Source organism: Camellia sinensis, chromosome 1, assembly GCF_055761805.1.
Source record: "Camellia sinensis isolate YWXY chromosome 1, ASM5576180v1, whole genome shotgun sequence".
NCBI classification, from domain to species: Eukaryota; Viridiplantae; Streptophyta; class Magnoliopsida; order Ericales; family Theaceae; genus Camellia; species Camellia sinensis.
In genome coordinates, this window is record NC_138961.1 from 57,757,033 (window position 1) to 57,779,294 (window position 22,262).

The following is a 22,262-nucleotide window of genomic DNA, read 5'->3' on the forward strand; positions in this document are numbered from 1 at the left end:
CTGCCGCCCTACTGCACAGACAACACTAATTCACCAAAATATGCCCACGACGAATCAAATTATCAGTAGTCAAGATACGCCTCAAGCTTGTTGTCCTAACAAAAAAGGCAACCTTAGACGGCATGCCCTACACCCAAACACCTTTCCACGGATAAACCATAGTGACATCATGAACATGCACATCTTCAACAAGCACCCCATAGAACAAAGACACGTTAAAAATACCTTTAGATCTAGGACAATCCCAAACCAAGGAACCTTGACCTGCCCTCCCAAGATGCAAACCATATAAAAAACCCAGAAATTCCACTAACTGATCTTGTTCCTAATCCTAGACATCGCGACGCAACTGCACATTCCACACCATTGACTGCCCTTCCCCAACCCTCACAGCACCTACTTACACCTCACAATCAGTAGCAATAACGAAGATCAAAGGGAATCAAAACTCTAAAGACAAGTCACTATACTACCTATCCCGCCAAAAACGAACTCTATCCCCCACACCAACTTTCAACCTCACCCTCCTCCAAAACGCCTCCCGACCTAGCTAGATCCTTTTCCACAAACCACAACCATGATAATAACCCACCCTTCTTGAACACCACTCCCCCCTTCCCACACCAAACTTAGCAACCACCACCCTCCTCCAAAGTTGCTTCCTCTCCTCCACAAAACGCCACAACCACTTTCCCAACAAGACCAACCTTCGAACCCCCAAGCCCCCTCTCTCCTTAGGCAAACAAATCCAAGCCTGTGACACTAAATGATAATGAGCACCCTCACCTCCACCACCCCACAAAAAGTCCCGCTGCAGCTGCTCAATCCGCTTTGCTACTAACACCGAGATCACATGATTAGACATAAAGTCGGGATACTCAACAAAATGCTTTTAATCAATGTAAGTCGTCCTCCCTTTGATAAATACTGCCATTACCATCCTGCCAGCTGTCGTTGCACCCGATCCACCACCCTATCCCATACCCCTTTCGCGTTAAAGGAAGCCCCCAAAGACAAGCCCAGATATGTGATCGGCAAAAAAACCACTTTACACCCCAAAATAGTTGCCAAAACCGAAGATCTTGCCACTTCCCCCACCGGGATCAATTCTGATTTTGCTAAGTTTACCCGAAACTCGGACACTACCTCAAAGCACAGCAACACACATTTCAAATACCCAATGTGGTCCTCCTCTGCATCACAGAAAATGAGCGTGTCATCCGCATAAAACAAATGAGACACCTCCACAGCCCGTGGAGCCACCCCTACCTCAAACCCTTTCAACAAACCTTCTTGCACCACTCTTGCCAACAAACACCCCAAAGCCTCCATAACCAGGATAAACAGTGAAGGAGATAAAGGATCACCCTGCCGCAACTCTTGATGAGTCGGAAAGAAACCTGTCGGGGTCCATTAACCAAGATCGACATCCGCACAATAGAAATGAAAACTGAACCCAACGCCGCCACCAATCCCCAAATCTCATCCTCTCCAGCATGTGCATCAAGAACTACCAATTCACATTATCATAAGCCTTCTCAATATCTAATTTACAATTAATACCCTCATTTCCTTGACGCAACCGCAAGTCCACACACTCATTTGCAACAAGCACCGCATCCAAGATCTGCCTACCCCCCAAAAAGCATTCTAGGAGTCCGAGACCACCCCTTCCAGCACTCCTCGCAAACGGATCGCCAAGACTTTAGCCAACACCCTATACACACAACCCAAAAGACTAATAGGCTGGAAATCCCTAATATCCTCCACCCCACCCTTCTTTGGAATCAAGACAATAAATGTAGCATTAAGGCTTTTCTCAAATTTGCCTGTCTGATGAAACGGCTCGAACACAGCCATCACCTCTATCTTTACCACCCCCCCAACACTATTGGAAAAAGGAAATAGTAAACTCATCTAGACCAAACGCCTTATCCCTAGACATATTGTGCAATGCCTTAACCACCTCATCTTCTGTAAATGGCCTTTCCAATAAAGTGCAATCTACCTCTAAAATAACATCGAAAATCACAGAATCTAGACCCGGTCTCCACCCATCCCCTACATTTCGAAACAAAAGCTCATAGAAACCCACAATACGTGCCTTAACATCCTCCGAGGACGAAAACTCCACCCCATTCACTCGTATTCACCCTATCTGATTGACCTGCCAGTGAGCATTCGCTATATGGTGAAAAAACTTCGTGTTACGGTCCACATCCTTCAACCACAGGCATCTAGACTTCTGACGGGAACTGACTTCCTCCATGTGAGCAATTTGGCCAAACTCCTTATGAACCTCCTCCCAGAGCCATATCAGCCTCAGACAGCCCCCAGCACCTTCTTTCTCATCCAACTCCTGCAACGCTGCCAATACCTTTTCCTTCTGAACATCTAACCGCCCAAATACCTCCCTATTCTATCTTTTCAGGTCTAATTTGAAAAGCTTCAATTTCTACGCTATCCGAGAACTCGGCAATCCTGCCACGTTGTAAGAGTCCCACCAACCTTTAACCATCTCCACAAAGCCCTTAGACCACAACCACGTGTTCTCAAACCGAAAAGGCATTGAACCACTCCTGATGCCCCCACTATCCAGCAAGATTGGCCAATGATCCAAAGTTGGGCGCTGCAATCTCTATTGGGTTGCCTATAAGAAGTGTTCCTCCCAATCCCCTGTGACCAGAAATCTATCAATTCGAGACATCGCTCCACCCCCAGACCAAGTGAAACCACCACCCTGAAGCAGTAAATCGAAATTTGCCAAAAAGTTCGTTTTCCCCCCCTTTAATATAAGTGTGGGTATTTGGTCTTCCATATGTGATATTATCCATTTGTGAGCTTTCATCGGTGCACAACATTGCATGCACTTTTCAATAAATAAAACTTGTGAAACAGTATTTAAGCACATTTCCAATAGAAATCCAATAAAGGCTTCATGAATACCGCTAAATCAAACATGAAGGTGTTCTACAAGGGAGGAAATGGAAAAACAGAGTAGGGGTATGTCTATTACCTTTGAAATAGTATCTCCATTTTTTTGAAATTCGGAACCATAATAGTGCTGAAGACAGTATAACAAAATGATGGAATGAATATGCAACTCCAATTTTCTGTCTGGAGGTAACTGTTCATAATTGTGAGAAAGATCCTACAAGAAAATTAAGGCTATCAAGTTGGAACCTTTTGTACCCCAATAAGACAAACAACTGAAATGGATATCAATAGAGAACGTAGAAAGATAAAGTACCAAATTTCCAATAATGTTAGAAACATAGCTGCAATGTCTTTGTTGCCCAACAGACTTCGCTAAGATTCGACCGGCTAGAACTATTTCAGAGGGCAATACTAAGGGCCAATGTACACCATGACATTCATGTCTATGTTCAGCAAAATGTTGAATGTCTGGAGAAGAAACATAGGATACAGTAATATCTGCAATGTATTTTTCAAGCTCATCCGATAAAGTTTCGCGAATGTCATAATTTTTTGAGTTTTTTCCTGTATTTTTTCCTCCAGCTTGTTCTTGACATTGCTGAGAGCAATATAATGGTATTGAACATGATGGACATGGAACTGTATCTGCTGGTAGTTCGTTCAAGCAGAAATGACAATGAGTTTCCCGACATGACTTCAATATGATCTGGCAAATCACTGTGTGATGTAAGAATCACTCCAGCAGAAATAAGATCACAATTAAAAATGAATTTGGGGGACGACATTTATACTCAAACCTGCACTTAAATGCCAAACAATAACAACTCATTCTCTTAAACAAAGGGATTGACTGTGAGAAGCAAATATCTTCAGAAAACCAAATAGATACATCTCACTTTAAGCAAATTAGATTGGAGTATTTACGTCATATATTCTCTCTCTCTCTCTCTCTCTCTCTCTCTCTCTCTCTCTACACACACACATACACGCTCTGATTGCAGTATACACATAAAACATTGCCTCAATTGGTGTAAAACACGGTTTTTAAAATCGTGATCCATCACCATATATGAGTTGTATTGGGAAAATTGACATGCTTTGGTTTGAGTAGAAAAACAAGATGGATAATGCAAGTTCATTTTAATGCATAGGCTTAGTGCCTGTAAGTCTAATGTCTTTGATAAGTAACAACATTGAAAAATAACTGAGTAACTAAAAAATTTCTCAAGACATTCTTAGTGTAAGCCTATCTTTTTAAAGAAATGAAAAAAAAAAAACAAAACAAAACAAAAACAAAATAAATGCAGCAGATAATTCGCCACAGAAAAGTATCCCAATAACTCAACTATATTGAAAAATAACTGAGTAACTAAAAAATGTCTCAAGACATTCTTAGTGTAAGCCTATCTTTTTAAAGAAATGAAAACAAAACAAAACAAAAACAAAAACAAAATAAATGCAGCAGATAATTCGCCACAGAAAAGTATCCCAATAACTCAACTATTGTTGCAAAAGTACTCAACAAAAGTAGATTCACTAAAATATATTGAATGAAGCTGCAGCATAAAACCAAAAGACAAGTCAATATCTAGGAAAGCTGGAGTATCTGATGTTACTAATAAGATAAGACTTTTATTCGTACCGCAGCATAGGGTTCTTCAGCATGAATCAGAGAAGACTGAGGAATGTCAGTCAGAGAAACCATGCCCCTTCCTTTAGTTGGTGAAGAGACACATTGCAGTTTTATTTGATGCGGCTCATCTGTCACAGAAGACCTACATTATAAGAATCAAGAAAAATAAAAAAAGATACAGCTGCCTTATAAGATAAATGTTGGCTACAAACAAACTGTTCATACAAAGTGAAGGTTTTAGAGGGCACACCCTGCAAAGGTAACATTCAAATGAATATATTAGTTTGTAATTTTGATTGTTATTAACTTTTTGCTAAGATCAAGATCATTATTTTTGACACTGTGTTTCATATCCTAGAAGGCCCCAATCCGGCCACCTCACAGCCAACCTTCCACATCTGCATTCATATAGTTAACGTTGTTGTACTATTTAAAGAAATTTTTAAAGTTGATTGCAAAAATTTTTGTGCCATGATATGTCCATTGCATATTTATCTAGAATACCACTTCAAATGTTTCTTGTTATCATTTACACTGATGTAAAATATAGTTTCCAATTTGTTGGTTTAAGTTCAGCCTGTATCAACCAGAGTCTCAACAACAATTGATTCATGGGAATGAATTGAGTGCGTCTATTCCAAGTTTCAACGTGTTCGTAAATACCAAATATGGACTTTGTTGAGTCAATGTGGCATAGATGAGAGAGCCTATCTAGGTTTGTTATATGAGATGGGTATTATAAGATAATAGGATTGTATCCAAATCTTGAGTCAAGTCTTGATCATGTCAAGTCATATTACAAGATGTCCCAATCACACACTAACATTTCTATTATCATTTCCCACCACTGCAACATTTACATTTGTAATCAACAACAAGAGTACAAGAAAATACGATTTAGTTAGCTTGTATTGATCTTTAGACAATGTTATACTCTTAGATGGTGTCTTTTGTTTATTTAATGGATCCACTATTTTATTCTCATTATGCTAAACTTTTATTAATTAGTAATTATTGCATTTTTCTTTTAACCTTTGTGCATTATATATGATCCAGTGCATTAAATGTTTCAAGGAGTAAAGCAAGAAAAGGAAATGGCCAGAGTGAACAGCATAAGTGATTTGGGAACATCAACCGGTAAATGATGAGTAACATTATATGTGTAGAGTAGAGATGGCACCAAGGACCAATTCATAAGGAAAAGAAACAAATATAAAAATAAAAAGAGAGAGATATGAATAGCAAACAAAGATCAAAATCATACTGAAAATGACCCAGATTGTTCTCATTATGTTTATCCAGTGAACTGCTTGTCCCCTCATGTGGGTCTGACATTAACTTTAGCTCATTTTCTATCTGCCTCCTTCCAGTCAAAGATGGTTCCATGTTCATGGCAACATGTAAGTCACGTACTGCATCTTCATAATTTTTCAAGGAAACATTTGCCTTGCCTCTTCTATACCACGCCTGCAGTGAAGATAATCTTTAGTTGTAAAATGTCAACTGCAGAAAATGATGACTGAAACTTGAATCCAAAGAAAAGGACAATGCCACATAAGCACTTCCATTTTTAGTAATATTATGTCACTGGCTATATTTTCCTTATCAATGTTCTGTGAGCAGAACACAACATCACTCAAACCAATGAGACTAGACGTGAGAGGCTTACACATTGGCGGAGCCACATGGGGCCTAAATTTTTTTAAATTATACTTTATCCTTGACTAAGAAAATGTTTTCAATTTGCTCATTTGAAGTTGCAAGTGTCAAGCATATGTGTTTTGGATATTATTATTTATTATTACGGTAGTTTAGTCTTTGGTATTTTTAGGGTTTGTTTAGCTTAGATATATATATTTCACTTTGTAACCTTTATTAATTATGCTTAATATACTATCGTTGTTTTTCTCTTTTCTGAATTATCATGGTATTGGAGCTAGGTTTTAAGCCTAACCTTAGACGTTGATGTTGTAAGTGTCAAGTGACTGCCACAGTGTCCCACGACTGCTGGATTGCTTCTGGGTGTGTTCAGAATTAGCCTCAGGTTGCAAATATTCCCATTCAAGTTGTTTAGCAAACTCGTCTGGTGCTGCCCTCTCTTCTTCGTGATCATCTGGCTGTTTCCTTCCTCTTCGTGACTCCATTGACGCTCTCTCTCTCTCTCCGTGGTTTCATTGTGGACTGGTTTGGTGGGCTTGATTGCTGTTTTTGTTGCAACAGAAATTCAATTCCTTAGTTCTGTTGCTATTCTGGTTTGGTTTGCTGGTTTCGTTGTTTTCCCCGCTTTGCTAGAGATATTTTGATTGCTTCATTTGGAGTTTGTTGCCCTGCTGCTGTCTCTTTGTTCTGGTTCTGGTCTGTTTCTTTGGCTGGTGAGTTTCTCTCTTGTGTTTTCTTCATCATGACTGGTGGTACTTCTGATTCTCTCCAAGCCATTGGTGTTAAGTTAGTAGGCGATAATTATACCTATTGGGCATATGTTATGAAGAATTTTCTTCTTGGTAAAAATGTTTGGACCTATGTTAGTGGTGAATCCTCCATGCCCTCTGATGTTAAACTTGAAAACTTTAATGCGCTTCTCTCTACATGGCAAGTCACTAATGCCAAGATTGTTACTGGGATCAACAATTCTGTGGATCAATCGAATGGTATTCATTTTGCAAAGTTTATTACTGCCAAAGAAATTTGGGATCATCTCTCTCGTCTCTATGTTCAGTCCAATTTTGCAAAACGGTATCAGTTAGAACATGAGATTCGGGCTACTTCTCAAGGTGATAAGAGTATCCAAGAGTTTTATTTTGTTGTGACTAGGCTACGGGATCAATTGGCCTTTACGGAGCCTAAGGCATTGAGTACTCATACAGAGTATTGTACTTATCATGAGGAGCAACGTGGTTCAGTTTCTTATGACACTTAAAGCTGATTTTGAGGGACTGCGTGGTACCATTCTTCATTGTAGTCCTCTTCCCACTGTTGACTCTATTGTGAATGAATTATTAGCTGAAGAAACTCGTTTCAAGGGCATTCCAAGCAAAGGTTTACTTCCCTTGCCAAGTCAACCTATTCTAGCCGCCCCCTCTAGTAATTAGAGTCACTCCTCCGTTCGCACACCGCTGGATGAATGTAGTTTTTGTCATCAGAAAGGTCATTGGAAGGCTCAATGTCCTCGACTTACTGGACGTTCTCATTCTGGTTCATCCTCATCTCAGAAGAAGGGTACTGATCGCTCCTCTGTGTCACCGATGCCTTGGAAAAAGGGTTGGAACTCCCATACTGTGGCCACAGTTCCCTCCGTAGAGGATATAGGCCCATCATTGACTTCCCTTGCTAAGCAGGTTCATGCCATGCAAAAACTACTCTCTGCCACTACGCCTAATGCCCTCTCAATCTCTTCCTCTTTAGGTTTGCCTCCCTCTTATTCTTCAGGTATTTCTCGGTCCACTTGGGTCTTTGACTCTGGTGTTACTCATCATATGGCCAATGTTTCATTATTTACTTCTATTTTTTCTCCTTCTTCCACTACTACTATTATGTCTGCTAATGGCACTCCCATGCCGTTAGTAGGAGTTGGTTCTATTTTGACTGATTCTCTCTCTCTTTCTGATATCTATTGCATTCCTCAACTGACTTTAAATCCATTTCTATTAGTCAATTTTGTGAGCTTGGTTATTATGTTCACTTCTCTTCTTTTGATTGTGTTGTGCAGGATCCTCATTCCAGACAGCAGATTGGGATCAACCGCAAGGTGGGAGAGATATATGTTCTTAAGCAACTTCATGTTCCATTGCTTGCTGCAATTTCCGTTGATTTGTTCTCTTTTCGTCTTAGTTCTCAGTCCTTGGAGTTTTAGATATGGCATTCTTGCCTTGGTCACATTTCTCGCTTTTGTTTACAATATTTAGTTTCAACTGGTGTTTTGGGAAATTGTAGTACTCATAATATTTCAAATTGTAGTCGTTGCAAACTTGCAAAATTTACGGCTTCGTTTGGTAAGCCTCTCAAAATATAATTCTACCTATTGATTTGAGTGTGTTGTTTGTGTAGAACTTTCAAATCATAATTCTACACCCATTTCTCAAAACTCAATTCAAAACATAATCATTACTTTTCAAAACTCATAACCAAACACATAATTCAAAACTCAATTCAAATCAATATTTTAATTTTGTTAAAATTTTAAATATTTTAATATTTAAATATGTTACGATTTTTTTAATTTTTTAATTTTTTTGAATATTTTTAAATATTTTAATTTCAAAATATTACGATTTTAATTTTTTAAATTTTAAAATATTTTATAAAAATAAATTCAAACTCTATTTTATAAAAAAAATTTAAATATTTTAATTTTTTTGTTATGTATTTGGTTACGATTTAAGTGTAGAGTTATGAAAGTAGTATGGAGTTTCGAATTATGTATTTGGTTATGAGTTTTAAAAATAATTTCTTAATTGAGTTTTGTTTTACGTGTTTGGTTACAATTTGAGTGTGGAGTTGTTTTAAATTTAAAATATTAACATTTTAAATTATTTAAAATTTTTGAATATTAAAATTATTTAAATTTTTACGATTTAAATTTTTTGAATATTTATTTTAATTTTTTACTTATTAAATTTTGTAGATTATTTAAATTATTTAAATATTTATGATTTAAATTTTTTGAATATTTATTTTGAAAAAAAATTATTTCCTTTGTAGTATTTTCAATTAAAAAATTGATTAATGTTATTTTCTGTCAATAATAATTTTTTTTAATTGAATTTTAAAAAGAGTTTGGTTATGAGTGTTGATCAAAATTTTCAATAGTGTGAAAGTAATGTGTTTTGTTATGAGTTATAATAATTTGAATTAAGTTTTAAAAACTCTTTTCAAAACTCATAACCAAACAAATTTTCTTACTTCACATGTCAAATCAAACTTTCAAAGCTCAATTCCATACTCAATTCAACACTCTATTCAAAAACCATAACCAAACAAATTTTCTACACTCAAATCATAATTCCACAACTCACAAATTCAAAATACAACTCATACTCTCAAATCATATTTACAAAACTCTACCAAACGCAACCTACAACTTTACCTTTTAATAAAAGTACTACTATTTCTTCTACTCCTTTTGATCTTGTCCATTCTGATGTGTGGGGTCTTGCACCTATTCCTACTAAAGGGAGTTCTAAATATTATGTGTCCTTTATTGATGATTATACTCGTCATCATTGGATTTATCTTATGAAACATCGGTCTGAATTTTCTTCTATTTTTTCTACTTTTTGTGCGATGATTCATACACAATACACTGTTGTTATTAAATGTTTTCGATGTGACTTGGGTGGGGAATATCAAGATACTAGCTTTCTTCAATTATTACAATCTGATGGTACTCTTCAGCAGTCTACCTATACTGAAACACCTGAACAAAACGGTGTGGCCGAACGTAAGCATCGTCATATCATGGAAACAGCACGTTCTTTATTACTTTCCTTCTTTGTTCCTAGTTCCTTTTGGGGTGAGGCTATTCTTACAGCTATTCATCTTATTAATCGCATCCCCTCCCAAGTAACCTCTAGTATCTCTCCATTTGAACAATTACATGGCAAACTATCCGATTGCTTCTCTCTTCGTGGGTTTGGTTGTACTTGTTTTGTCCTTCTTCCTCGTGCTGAACGCACTAAGTTGTCTGCTCGTTCTGCTATATGTGTTTTTCTTGGGTATGGTGAAGATCAAAAGGGTTACCACTGCTATGATCCTTCTTCTAGATGTCTCTATGTTTCTCGTCATGTTGTCTTTCTCAAACATATTCCCTTCTTTTCCATCCCATCTACCTCGGCTTCTGCTTCTCGATCTGATCTTATTTATCTTGATCCCTTTCCTAATAACATTCTTCTGATTCGTATGCCGTAACCTCTATTCTTCCTCTCTTCCCACTTTGTCTTCCTCACCTCCTCAGTGTCTTCTGATGTTCCTTCTCCTTCTCCTTCTCCTTCTCCTCTTATAATTCATACTTATGTTCGTCGGAAAAAGCGTGACTTATCTACAATTACTACTGCTCTCCCTCCTTTGGTTAAAGACCCATCAGCTGTTGATGATGAGGCTCCTGCTTCTCGCTATTCTCAAGGAAATCGTAAGTCTCCTAATTGGTTTAGTTTCTCTAAATCTTGCTATTCTTCTACATTCTATTCTTTTTTGGCTTCTATTCACTGTATTTCTGAACCTACCTCCTATAAGGAGGCTGTTTTTAATCCTCTTTGGCAATAGGCTATGGTGGTGTTTGGGAAGCAAGTTCCCAAATTTTTTTCTCATTTTTTCCACTAAAAGACAAAAGTTTTACAAAACCAAAAAAAACACATCCAAACAAAATATCACATCCAACCCCATAATCATTTCACTTTTTCTCTCACAAGCATCACATCCAATCACATAAAAACCCAACTATCTTCCCAAACACTAAAAATTTTTTATCTCATAAAAACCTACATCTAATAAAATCTACATAAAAACTCACTTCCCAAACACCCACTATGAATGAGAAGCTTTCTGCATTGCATGCTACTGGCACTTGGAACCTTGTTTCCCTTCCTTCTGGTCACCATGTTGTGGGTTGTCGTTGGGTTTATAAAATTAAAACCAAGGCTGATGATTCCATTAAACAGTATAAGACTCGTTTGGTTGCTAAAGGGTTTTCTCAGGAATATGGAATCGATTATGAGAAGACTTTTGCTCCTGTTGCCAAAATGACCATTGTTCGTACTTTGATTGTTGTTGCGGCTGTTAGCCATTGGTCCATTTCCAAATGGACGTCAAGAATGCCTTCTTGAATGGTGATTTGACTAAAGAGATCTATATAGCTCCTCCTCCTGGGCTTCCTCATCCTTCTGGCTCTGTGTAAATTGCGCAAAGCATTATATGGTCTCAAACAAGCGTCTCGTGCTTGGTTTGAGAAATTTGCTACTGTTGTATCTGCTTTGGGTTTTCACACTAGTGATCATGATTCAGCTCTCTTTCTTCGCTCTACTTCTGCTGGTAGGATTATTCTTCTATTGTATGTTGATGACATAATCATCACTTGACACTGGTGATGATCTTGATGGCATTTCTGCTCTCAAAGGTCACCTCAATCGTCATTTTCAGATGAAGAATCTTGGTCCTTTTCAGTATTTCTTAGGGATTGAGGTGGCTTCTTCTCCTGAATGCTATCTTCTCTCTCTATGTCCAAATATGCCTTAGAGGTCATTCAGAGTGCTCGTTTGACTGATACTCACACTGTTGACACTCCACTTGAGCTTAATATGCATTATACTTCGACTGATGGGGTTCCTCTGTCTAATCCTACTTTGTATCGTGTTCTTGTTGGCAGTCTTGTCTATCTTACTGTCACCCGTCTTGATATTGCCTATGTTGTCCATGTTGTTAGTCAGTTTGTTGCCTCTCCTACTACGGTTCATTGGGCTGCAGTTCTTCGTAGTTTACGGTAACTTCATGGGTCTCTGCATCAGAGTTTGCTTTTCCCCTCTACCTTATCATTGGATCTTTGTGCCTATTCTGATGCTGATTGGGCTAGTGATGCTATAGATCGTAAGTCCACTACTGGTGTTTGTGTGTTTTTGGGTACTTCCCTTATTTCTTGAAAGCGCAAGAAACAAACAGTTATTTCTCGTTCTTCTGTTGAGACTAAGTACCGTGCTATGGCTACTACTATTGCTGAAATTGTTTGGTTGCGATGGTTGCTTGTTGATTTTGGTATTTCACTTTCTGCTACTACTCCTATGTATTGTGATAATCGGAGTGCCATTTAGATTGCTCATAACTCTGTCTTCCATGAGCGGACTAAGCATTTTCAGATTGATTGTCATGTTGTGCGTCATCATCTTCAACTTCGTACTTTGTCCCTGCCGTTTGTGCCATCTACTATGCAGTTGGCTGACATTTTCACCAAGTCTCATACGACTTTGCACTTCCATTTTCTGCTTGACAAACTCTCGATGCTTCCTACCGTCACATCATGAGTTTGAGGGGCGGTGTTAAGCATATATGTTTTGGATATTATTATTAATTATTAGGGTAGTTTAGTCTTTGATGATATTTTTAGGGTTTGTTTAGCTTAGATATATATTTCACTTTGTAACCTTTATTAGTTATGCTTAATATACTATCGTTGTTTTCCTCTTTTCTGAATTATCAGCAAGTATGTCCCTTAAATCTTTATACCTCCTCTTTTCTTTACTTTTTCTTTTCAACAAAATCTCTGCAATTTGCCACATTAAATGTTTCATTTTGATAAATAAAAGAAAAAATCTCTTACAAATTTTAAATTATTCTCTCTTTTCTCTCATTTTTTTTCCATATCCCCCTCTATCTCTCTTTTTGTGTGCCTGCACCTTGATGTAATTTTATCATCTTTTATTGAGACATGTGATTACATTTTAAATTATAATGATCATCATGTTCAGAAACTGAATAGAAAATTGAATTAATAATTAAAAAAAAATAACAAAAAGTAAAAAATGATTCGTTAATTTGAGCACAACTCTAAAATATAGCTTTGGAATCACATTGATCTTTTGTCATCCTACCACCAACTGAAAATTGTGTTCAGTTGGATTGTGGTAAATCGTGCTAAAGCCACTTCAATTCAATGTTGCCCCCTTGAGCCAAAATCCTAGCTCCGCCGATGGGCTTATAAATGAAGAAATTGTTAAACACCTTCAAGTACTTTTGATATTTTAGGCACCAATAATTCTATATTGGAAAACGGACAACAGACAAATAAGAAAAGAAGATAAAATTTTGATGTTTTCACTATTATGATTCTTTTTCTTTCTTGTTCTTTCTATTTTTTATTTTCTCCCTCTTCTTCCTTTACTTTTTTTTGGAATTTTTTTAATTTTTTTTATAACAGTAATCATAATATCTAAAAAGTCCCAGGCAATTGATTGCATGAAACTAATGGTAAGACAAGGTTCATTCCCAGTGTGTAACATCACAATGCAAATAACCAAAAGCACAGTTAAATAACAAAAGCTTTTTACCTTTGCATAACTCGAACAAATTACAAGAGCCCGATTGCAATCTCGTACACACTCCACCAGAAGACCCATTCTCTAAAGGAAAGATCAAAGACATGGTTTAGTCAATGTAAGCTCTGAACAAACTTTGAAGCTGATAACAAAAAATTCCTCATTTTGTAATTTGGTTTTTATAGAGACAAAATATTAGAGATCAAGGTCAGATTCCATCTACGTAATGAGGACACACTGTTTTATAACCTTTGCTAGTCTGTCAATGCATATTGGAAGCATATCAACAAGCACATTTATTGCCTTTACATCTTTGTTTTAGTCATCCAAAAATGTTAAGGTGTTCTTCTCACCTTGAACTTCTACACATATAATCATTCCATATCATACTTGTGAATAGTATGTATGCACGCTGCAGGAAACTAAATGAGCAGCCCCAACTCAGTCCAGTTTTGGTTTTTTAAACTCATCTCTAGCCTAAAAGTGCTGAGTTGAAGTACAAGTTCTGAGTTAGGAAGCTAACTGAACAGAGCTTGAACAAGATACTATTCTTGGGTACATGACCACATTGGTAGAAAGAATTTGTTGGATTTTATGCACTATCAAGGAAAACTCCGACTACTAGATATGACCTCAAAATAACAGGGGTCAAGGTCTGCCAATGCACTAACAGGACAGAAGAAGTTCCCAAAAATGCATAGGTGACAGGATTGAAAAAGTGATTTCTCACAAGTCTTTGCACCCTCAGAGAGGGTAGGTAAGTGCATTTTGAGTTTCTGTTTTATTACGTCAGGCAGCATGCACTTGCGTCAAAGTTTTTTAAAGTGCATTTTGGTTGCACCTGATAAGCAGCTACTGGAGTTATGGCTCAAAAGAAGATGCTTCCATCAAAAAATTGTCTAATAACAAAAAATTAAGGAAGAAAGAAAATATCCAATAAGAAAAAACACAGAGTGGCCTACTAGCCAGAAAATGTAAGTAAATGTTCTTAAGCTTAAAGCTGGCCCTGCAGAAGTTCCTTATCTTTTAGACACTTCTCGACAATATAGTTGTGTTTGAGTAAAACGAGAATGCCTTATCTTTTACCATGCCAATAACTTCATTCATTCTGGTTTGCAAAGCCAAGCTATCTGATGTACTTTACTTGTGCATCTGTCCTCATCCCCCAAGAACTACAACAGAGATTAAGGGATATGTGGATGGTTTTTATTTCCTTCTACACTGAGAACGTGGGAAAGTAGCCAGTAGGCCCAGTATGTGCTCATGATTTTCCCTCCACTGTAGAAATCTTCTGCATTTTTTCCTTCTTTTTCCCTGACAAGACACACGCCCATATCCCGCATAAACCATGGACCTCTTTGGAATTTTGTATAGAAAGCAATAACACCAAACTTCTTACATTTTACAGCTGTTTTCTTCCACAATAATTTATTATTGAAAGCTTTGGCTGCATCATACTTCTTTTCATTCTCAACAATGACATGTTGATTTCTATGCAATTGTTAGATGCAGGAATTCCCCTTTATTTCGATTAATCGCCACTTGCTTGACAAAATCTCTCAGCAGCAGGTGTTTTTTCCTTAGATATCATATTGCGATTACAACCAAGAACCTTAGCAAGGGCTTCCACAAGATTTATTCCCATTGAAACCTCCCTAGCTCGATCACCATACCACAATTAACTGTGCTCAAAATTTGCAGAAAGTTCGATGCAGAACAAGCCTTTAATTAGAAATTTTAGGCTGTCCCACAATTGGATTTGCTACACTTTCAACTTTTAAGGTTTAAGGTTGAGAAGCTGAATTAGGGTCAGATAAAGGTTTAACAATTAACTTGGTTGAGATTTAGGGCTGTTTTGAGTATGGAAATTTAAAGTTAAGCTTGCAGGATTTTCTAAGCTGAGGAAACAATTGAAGGAAATAAGGGTTGTGTTCGTAGGATGATTGGATATTAAGTCTTAGGTTGAAAAGCTAAGGCATTGAGGATTGGGTATTAAGTTTTAGGTTGAAAAGCTAAGGCATTGAGGGTTAGATTTGAGCTGCAAGGATGGCTGGTACTGGCTGTTAGGAATGCACAGAGCTGCTGGAAATAAAAAATATAGAGAATGAAAGGGAAAAGAAGTACAAGAATGAAAGATATGCCTTAGAAACTCACAAAAGCCTTCTAGAAATCTCACCTAAAAACCACTGATAGAATCTCATCATTAAATGAAAGCAAGATCTGTAGAAACTTTCTTCATAGAATTTGCAAAATTGTCGCTACAATCTACCCACCCAATACATTAGTACAAGACGACGACTACTACTACTACTACCACTAACACTACCACTACCACTACTACTAGACACAGGATTTCCTAAAATCCTACTAGGTAGGAAAGGATATCCAAAACCAATTATGAAACATGTTCAAAATAAGAGAATGACTTGAGAATCCTCCCCAACAAACACCTACCTAATCAGGATCCTAAAATAACAAAAGTTCCAAGTTACCCTCTGAAAATAAAAACAAATTATCTATTATCTCAAAAATTACCAAAACACCCCTGATGAAATATCTTTTTCCCTTTTCTGCCTTCTAGCATACACTTCTAGGGGCTGACCCCCCATCAAAGGCCTTTGTCAAAAGTAATTTTAAATTGTGTACAAGCATGCATTAAAAAACCATAGGACTTTGTTAATAACCCCAATCATACATAAAATTTTACACCAACGCTCAAAGACAAACTTCTACCCTGAGGTTATCTGAAATCAGGTCAGTGCACACTCACAGTTTCCAACAACCAAATTAATATCATGTAGTACACACAACCAAACGAATTATATAAAAACAAATATATCTCATGAAATTAAACGGTAAATAGTAAAACCAATACATTAAAAACACATGAATATATAAATCAAACTCACATGCAATACAGATGCTCGATTCACATATAGCATGGCCACAAGATTTTTTTCGGTGTCATTAGCACTTGTTGGAGCAACACGCAATGCCTGTTCACGTATGCAAGAGAGTATAACAACGAGAATGTAGCTAAAATTCCCACTAAATAGATAAACAAAAGACAAAAGATATAGAACATTCATCATTATTAACATACTAAATTAAAAGAAGAAATAAATAAGGATAGAGGTTTTAGTTATATAGCTCAAAGTCCAACAATGCCAACAGTGATCAAGCATTAACATGATGTAGAATACAAGAAGTTCAAGGAAGGCTAAATTTTATGCTTCTAATTTAATAGAATTAATATTTTAGAGAATTTTTAGAGCGTTTGAAGCTCCTTTATGGATTGTGTGATGTAATCAAACAATAGGTGAGAAGCCTGAGGGATTCTAGGATTGATTCCTAAACCTATCATCTTCTTCTTTTTCTTCTTCTTCGTGCACATACCCTAGTTACTATTCTCTGGTTACTATTCACAGCCCTCTAAAAAGGCGCTTTCAACGTCAAAACCCTATCCAATCATCCCCAAATCAACCATAATCCCTTTCCCTACCTATTAGCCTTCAATTTAACCCTTAAAACCCTAAATTACTCACTGTTTAGGCAGTCAAATATTATCTATTTTCAAAACCAGCGCTAATAAAAAAAATGGGGCAAGAAAAGCTAAATGAACTAGTCAATCAAAAGAGAAAACCAACACCCTACAACACTAGCTAGCCACATTGCTTAAAATTTATAGCAAATAAAGGTCTCAAATTTGAATTTCCATCTCCTAATTGTTTATGCTTTCAAGAAGCTACTAGTCCATTGGAAGATCACGAATTCACAACATATAGGAGGGCCATAACATTTCTCTTTCTCTTGATCCTAATGCTTCTCTTTCCTAGTTCACCCCAAGGCCAAGATGCACGTAGTATATTCTAACCCCTTTTTTATGAGAAAAAAGTACATCAATAAAAATGCCTTGAGGGGGCAAGCCCTGTACACTCAAAAGGCCAAATCTTGGAAACTAAACATCTGCCTGCATGTACAGGTCTCCTATAAACAGTACAAAAGACTAAATAGAAAAGGGGAAATTATCTCCCAATCAAAAAATAATAATAGCAAAAGGAATATATTTATCAAACATAAATAAAATAATAATAATAAAGGAATAAAGATACTTCTAGACTGTGCAAAGATGATAACTAAATATCCTCAAAAGATCTCCTATGTCCACAAAGCCCACGGGATAGCATAAACCAATTCTTCCTATTCGACTTTCTTAGGCTCTTCCCCTAACAAAATAAAAGCTCTTCCACTAAAAACATCATAACCAATACAATACCAAAAAAAAGTAATGTTATACTTACAAACTAACAAATCTTGCAAAAGTTTTGTACTCATTGATGTGACACCTATGACCTATCATATTATTGAAGTTGGTCATGTTTCAGGTTTCAAAGTTCCACAACTACACGTCACATCAATTAGTAAGAAAAGTTTGTAATATTTGCTATTGTGTATAGCATTTTCCTATTAACAAACACATCAAATCAGCTAAGAATCAAAAATACTTCTAAGAAGGTGGTGTGCCCATGTCAGACACGTGTCAAACACAGACATTCATCGGATACTTCCCAACATGGTCCGACGCAAGTACAAATGTGTCCTATTATTTTTATATAAAAAAATTAAACCTAGACACATATCAACTGCATTACAAGTTCAAAAAAATAAGTTAGGATAATGGTTTTAAATAACAATATCGGGGTATGTATTTTCATTGGTGGTACAATCATATATGGGTCGATATGAGACAGTATTGGTTGATATGTTAGTGAATAACAGCATCAGAAGGCCAAAAGCCGATACGATATGTAACAGTCTATATTTAAAACCTCTGTTATCAGAATCTTACGATTCGCGATTCGATTCACGATTCGATTCATAATTTTTGCAAAATCGATACGAATCTATAGGTGAATCTCTCTGTTATCAAAATCTTACGATTCGCGATTCGATTTGCGATTCGATTCGAATTTTTTGCAAAATCGATACGAATCTATAGGTGAATCTATTTTGGAAGTAAATCTCTAATGAATCGCACGATTTCACAATCGATTCACGATTCAATTCACTTTTTACGATTCATTTAATTTTTTAAATTATTGTGTCTGATATATTTTCAACTATTTCTTTCTCCATATTTTTAGTGAAAATGACATAATACAAGTTCTAATAGTGTTTAATACCAAAATAATCAACATATATACATAATTTGTTATTATTTTAGTGATCATGAAGTTTTCAATAAAATCCAATCAGATTCAGTCAGACCCAACATATTTTTAACATTTCTTCTCATTTTTTTCCCCTTTGAAAAATCATATTATATCTTCTAAAGATGTTTAAGATTAAAGTTACACTATGAATTATTTATTGCTATTTTATTAAATTGAATATAATTGAATATTACATATGTGAGGTCAGTTATATCTTTGAAAATGTTTTAGTTACTTAGAAAAGTATGTATGCTTATTGTCCAAATATCAATATCGTTGTTAATTATTGTTATTTTAGAAATTGATAATTTGTTTATTTGGTTATTATTTTTATTAAGAATGGTTGATAAGAAATATCTAAAAAGAAAAAAAGTATGATGGTGATCTTACATAAGAATTTTGTTAGCTTTTTACCTATTAAAATACGTGATTATCATTCAAAATAACATTTTTATTGATTTAAGTCTAAATATTTCATATTCACAAGATATATTTAACATCTAAATGTGTAAATATATATTTTTAAGTAATTTTTAAAAAGTGACCGAATCTTTACGATTCACGATTCGATTCGATTCACGATTCGGTACAAGGTCATTTCGATTCACGATACGAATCTCGATTTGACAACTATGTTTAAAACCCTTAGAATCCAATGAAAAAGAACAAAAATATAAACCTATATCTATCAATCTCTCTTTTACACTCTAGATATTAGTATTATGTTGTATATTTTGTTATCTTTGAGTAAAATATTCATATATATAACATACAATAAGTATATAAACCTATATTTTATGCATAGCCCCCACGTTTGTGTACTACATTTTTGAAAATTGTTCTTCAAAGTAAACCTCCAAAGTCATTTGCTCAAAAAAGCTTTGTTAAACCCCTCTAACATGCAAACTCTCAAGCCTCCCATTCGGATAGGCAAGCATATTGTGTCCAACCCGCCATGTGATAATTAAATTCTTTCCTCAAACCCTCCCCATAGGAAGTCAGTTGGCAATTTCTCGAACCTCCCTTACCATAAACCAAGGGATTTTTTTATTTTTATTTTTATTTTTTTGACCACAAGCAAGGGATATTGAAGATAGACATAGGCGGTGTTTGGGAACTTTATTTTTTGGTTTTTTTTTTTTTTGTTTTTTTTTACTAAAAGACAAATTGGTTACAAAACCAAAAAAAAAAAAAAAATCCAAACAAAATATCACATCAAATCCCAAAATCATTTCACTTTTTCTCTCACAAATATCACATCTAACCATAAAAAAAACCCAACTATCTTCCCAAACACAAAAAAAAATTCTCCAACAATATCTTACAACTAAAAAAACCTACAAAAAAACCTACTTCCCAAACACCCACATAAAATAAGTGAGGAGACTAGAAATAGTGTACTTTATCGAAGTCAAACTACTCCATTTGGATAAATACAGTTCATTCAGGTAGCAAAGCTCCTTTCAAATCTCTTCATAGGAAGGCCCCACACAACTTTGGCTTTCAAAGATAACCCAAGAGACATACCCAAATAAAACGTAAGCCAGCCTCCATTGCTTAGGCTTTGTAGTGCATTTTAACTGTAAGGTTTCCATACATGTCTCTTGCACTTTTTTTTCTTTTTTCTTTTTTTAATGAGAAAAATTGTATCAACAAGAACAACAATCAAGAAAGAGGGACATGCCATGCAATCAAAAAATCACAACCTATTAAAACTGCAAAAAATAATCAATAGAAAAAATGAAATTCCTCTCTCAATCGAAAAAACAAAAAAGGAACATAGATCCTTCAAGCAAAAAATTCTACACATGGAAACCAAATATTAGTTTGCTCCATTTAGACTTCCAAATACAATGAAGTGTCGAGCAATTTTTGCTTCAAAAACTACAATTGATGTCATAACGTACTGATGGGTGTAGGGTGAAAATTGAATTAAAGAATGTCCATACCCTTACTACAGTATCTAATAGAATTATTAAGGCTGTGTTCGGTTCCTGGATTTGGAAAAGGATTTGGATTGGAAAGGAGAAAGGGAAAAGGTAGGTGGAATGTAAATAAAATATAACTAAATTTCACATGCCTTTTTTCTTTCTTTTTCCAAATCTCTCTCCAAATTCATGAACGCAACACAGCCTAAAGGAATTGTCATGCCATGGACATTGTCACTACACAACTCTCATATGTGCAAGTGTAACTAAAAATTGTTTACTCACTATTTGTAAATCGCGAAAAGTGTACCGCTTGTATGAATTCAACTAAAGCGTGATCTTTCAATGAGAATTAGTATAGTAATAGTAAATTTATTCACTTGAACAGATCATACATCTTTCAGTGAACCCAGATACATGAAACAATCATTTAAAAAAAAAAAAAAACATGAATCCAGAAGATCATGTGTGACCTGGGAGTAAAAACTCAAAGCATTCGAGTAGTCTCCTCTGGAGAAGCACTCGTTGCCCTTGCGCTTCGATTCCAAAGCAGCCTCCTTGTTCTTCCGACAGAGAGAAGTTTCTGGGTCTGTTAAATCCCCAACTGTCTGTCAAATAACAAATTACCCATTTTTAGAAAATGGGTTCATTCATACACAAATAGGCATACATAAATACATGTGAATATAGTACATAATATGTGAAATAAATGGAAGTAATCGTTACTTGGTGAAACATGGGTTGTTGAAGAAAGAAGTGGAGGAGAGAAGAACAGGTAGAGGGAAGGTCATGGGGAGTGGTTTCAGCAATCTGGAGCTGAAGGGTTTTGAGAACCATGGACTTGAGCTTCTCCATTGTTGTTTGGGAAGAACTGGACTTGAAAGTGGAATGAAGCTGTCCAAGAAGATAACCCGGGTAGGGGTTCAACGTTGGGTCTTAACCGGGCTTTAGGGTATGTTTGGATGGATAGTGATTTTTTATTTTTATTTTTTTTCTTTGATTAAGATCAAGTTTGGCAACTCTTAAAAAATTCAAAAAGTCAAAAAGTCACTATCCTATTTAAATCACATCATCTTATTTAAGTCACATCACCTCTCTAACACATCACTTCAAACCCAACCCAAACTTAATCCATATTTCATAAAAAGTCAAAAAGTACACTTATTTAGTCTTTCCAAACTTGGCCTAAAATGGGAGGTGAGAAAACATAGGAAAAATCACTGTTCAAGGAAGGTTGTGGTAAAATATATCACAAATATGGAGGCTATGTTTTGTGAAAAAAAAAAAAATCTGCTCCACTGTGTTTGGCTCTCCCAAAAAAGGGTTTGATAACAATTTTTTCAGCTTTTTAAATAAAAAATATGTAAAAAATAGAGAAAATAAATATTTGGTTTTTTTTTTTGTGACTTTTTTTTAGTAACAATGGGTGGTTTGGGAATATGTTATTTTAACTATAAAATAAAAAATATATATATTATTAAAAATCAAAGATAACGTTTGGTAGAATTTTCTAAATATGATTTAAGAATAGAAT

The 22,262-nt window shown here is 35.7% G+C and overlaps 1 protein-coding gene across 2 annotated transcripts in view; it reads right to left on the reverse strand.

The window, feature by feature from the left end:
* TPR9 (Tetratricopeptide repeat (TPR)-like superfamily protein) overlaps positions 1–21,652 on the reverse strand; it is a 32,222-nt gene extending 10,570 nt beyond the window's left edge. Inside the window, exons 1-8 of one of the 2 annotated variants that reach the window (XM_028225051.2) lie at positions 21,455–21,652; positions 21,202–21,336; positions 16,497–16,583; positions 13,600–13,671; positions 5,835–6,037; positions 4,580–4,712; positions 3,251–3,643; positions 3,017–3,151 (exon numbers count right to left, since the gene is read on the reverse strand). In XM_028225051.2, the coding sequence (XP_028080852.2) occupies positions 3,017–3,151; positions 3,251–3,643; positions 4,580–4,712; positions 5,835–6,037; positions 13,600–13,671; positions 16,497–16,583; positions 21,202–21,336; positions 21,455–21,583 (1,287 nt within the window). In that variant the 5' untranslated portion in view covers positions 21,584–21,652. The remainder of the gene's footprint in view (positions 1–3,016; positions 3,152–3,250; positions 3,644–4,579; positions 4,713–5,834; positions 6,038–13,599; positions 13,672–16,496; positions 16,584–21,201; positions 21,337–21,454) is intronic. The other variant, XM_028225052.2, reaches the window with a different exon arrangement.
* Between the last annotated feature and the right edge of the window lie 610 nt (positions 21,653–22,262).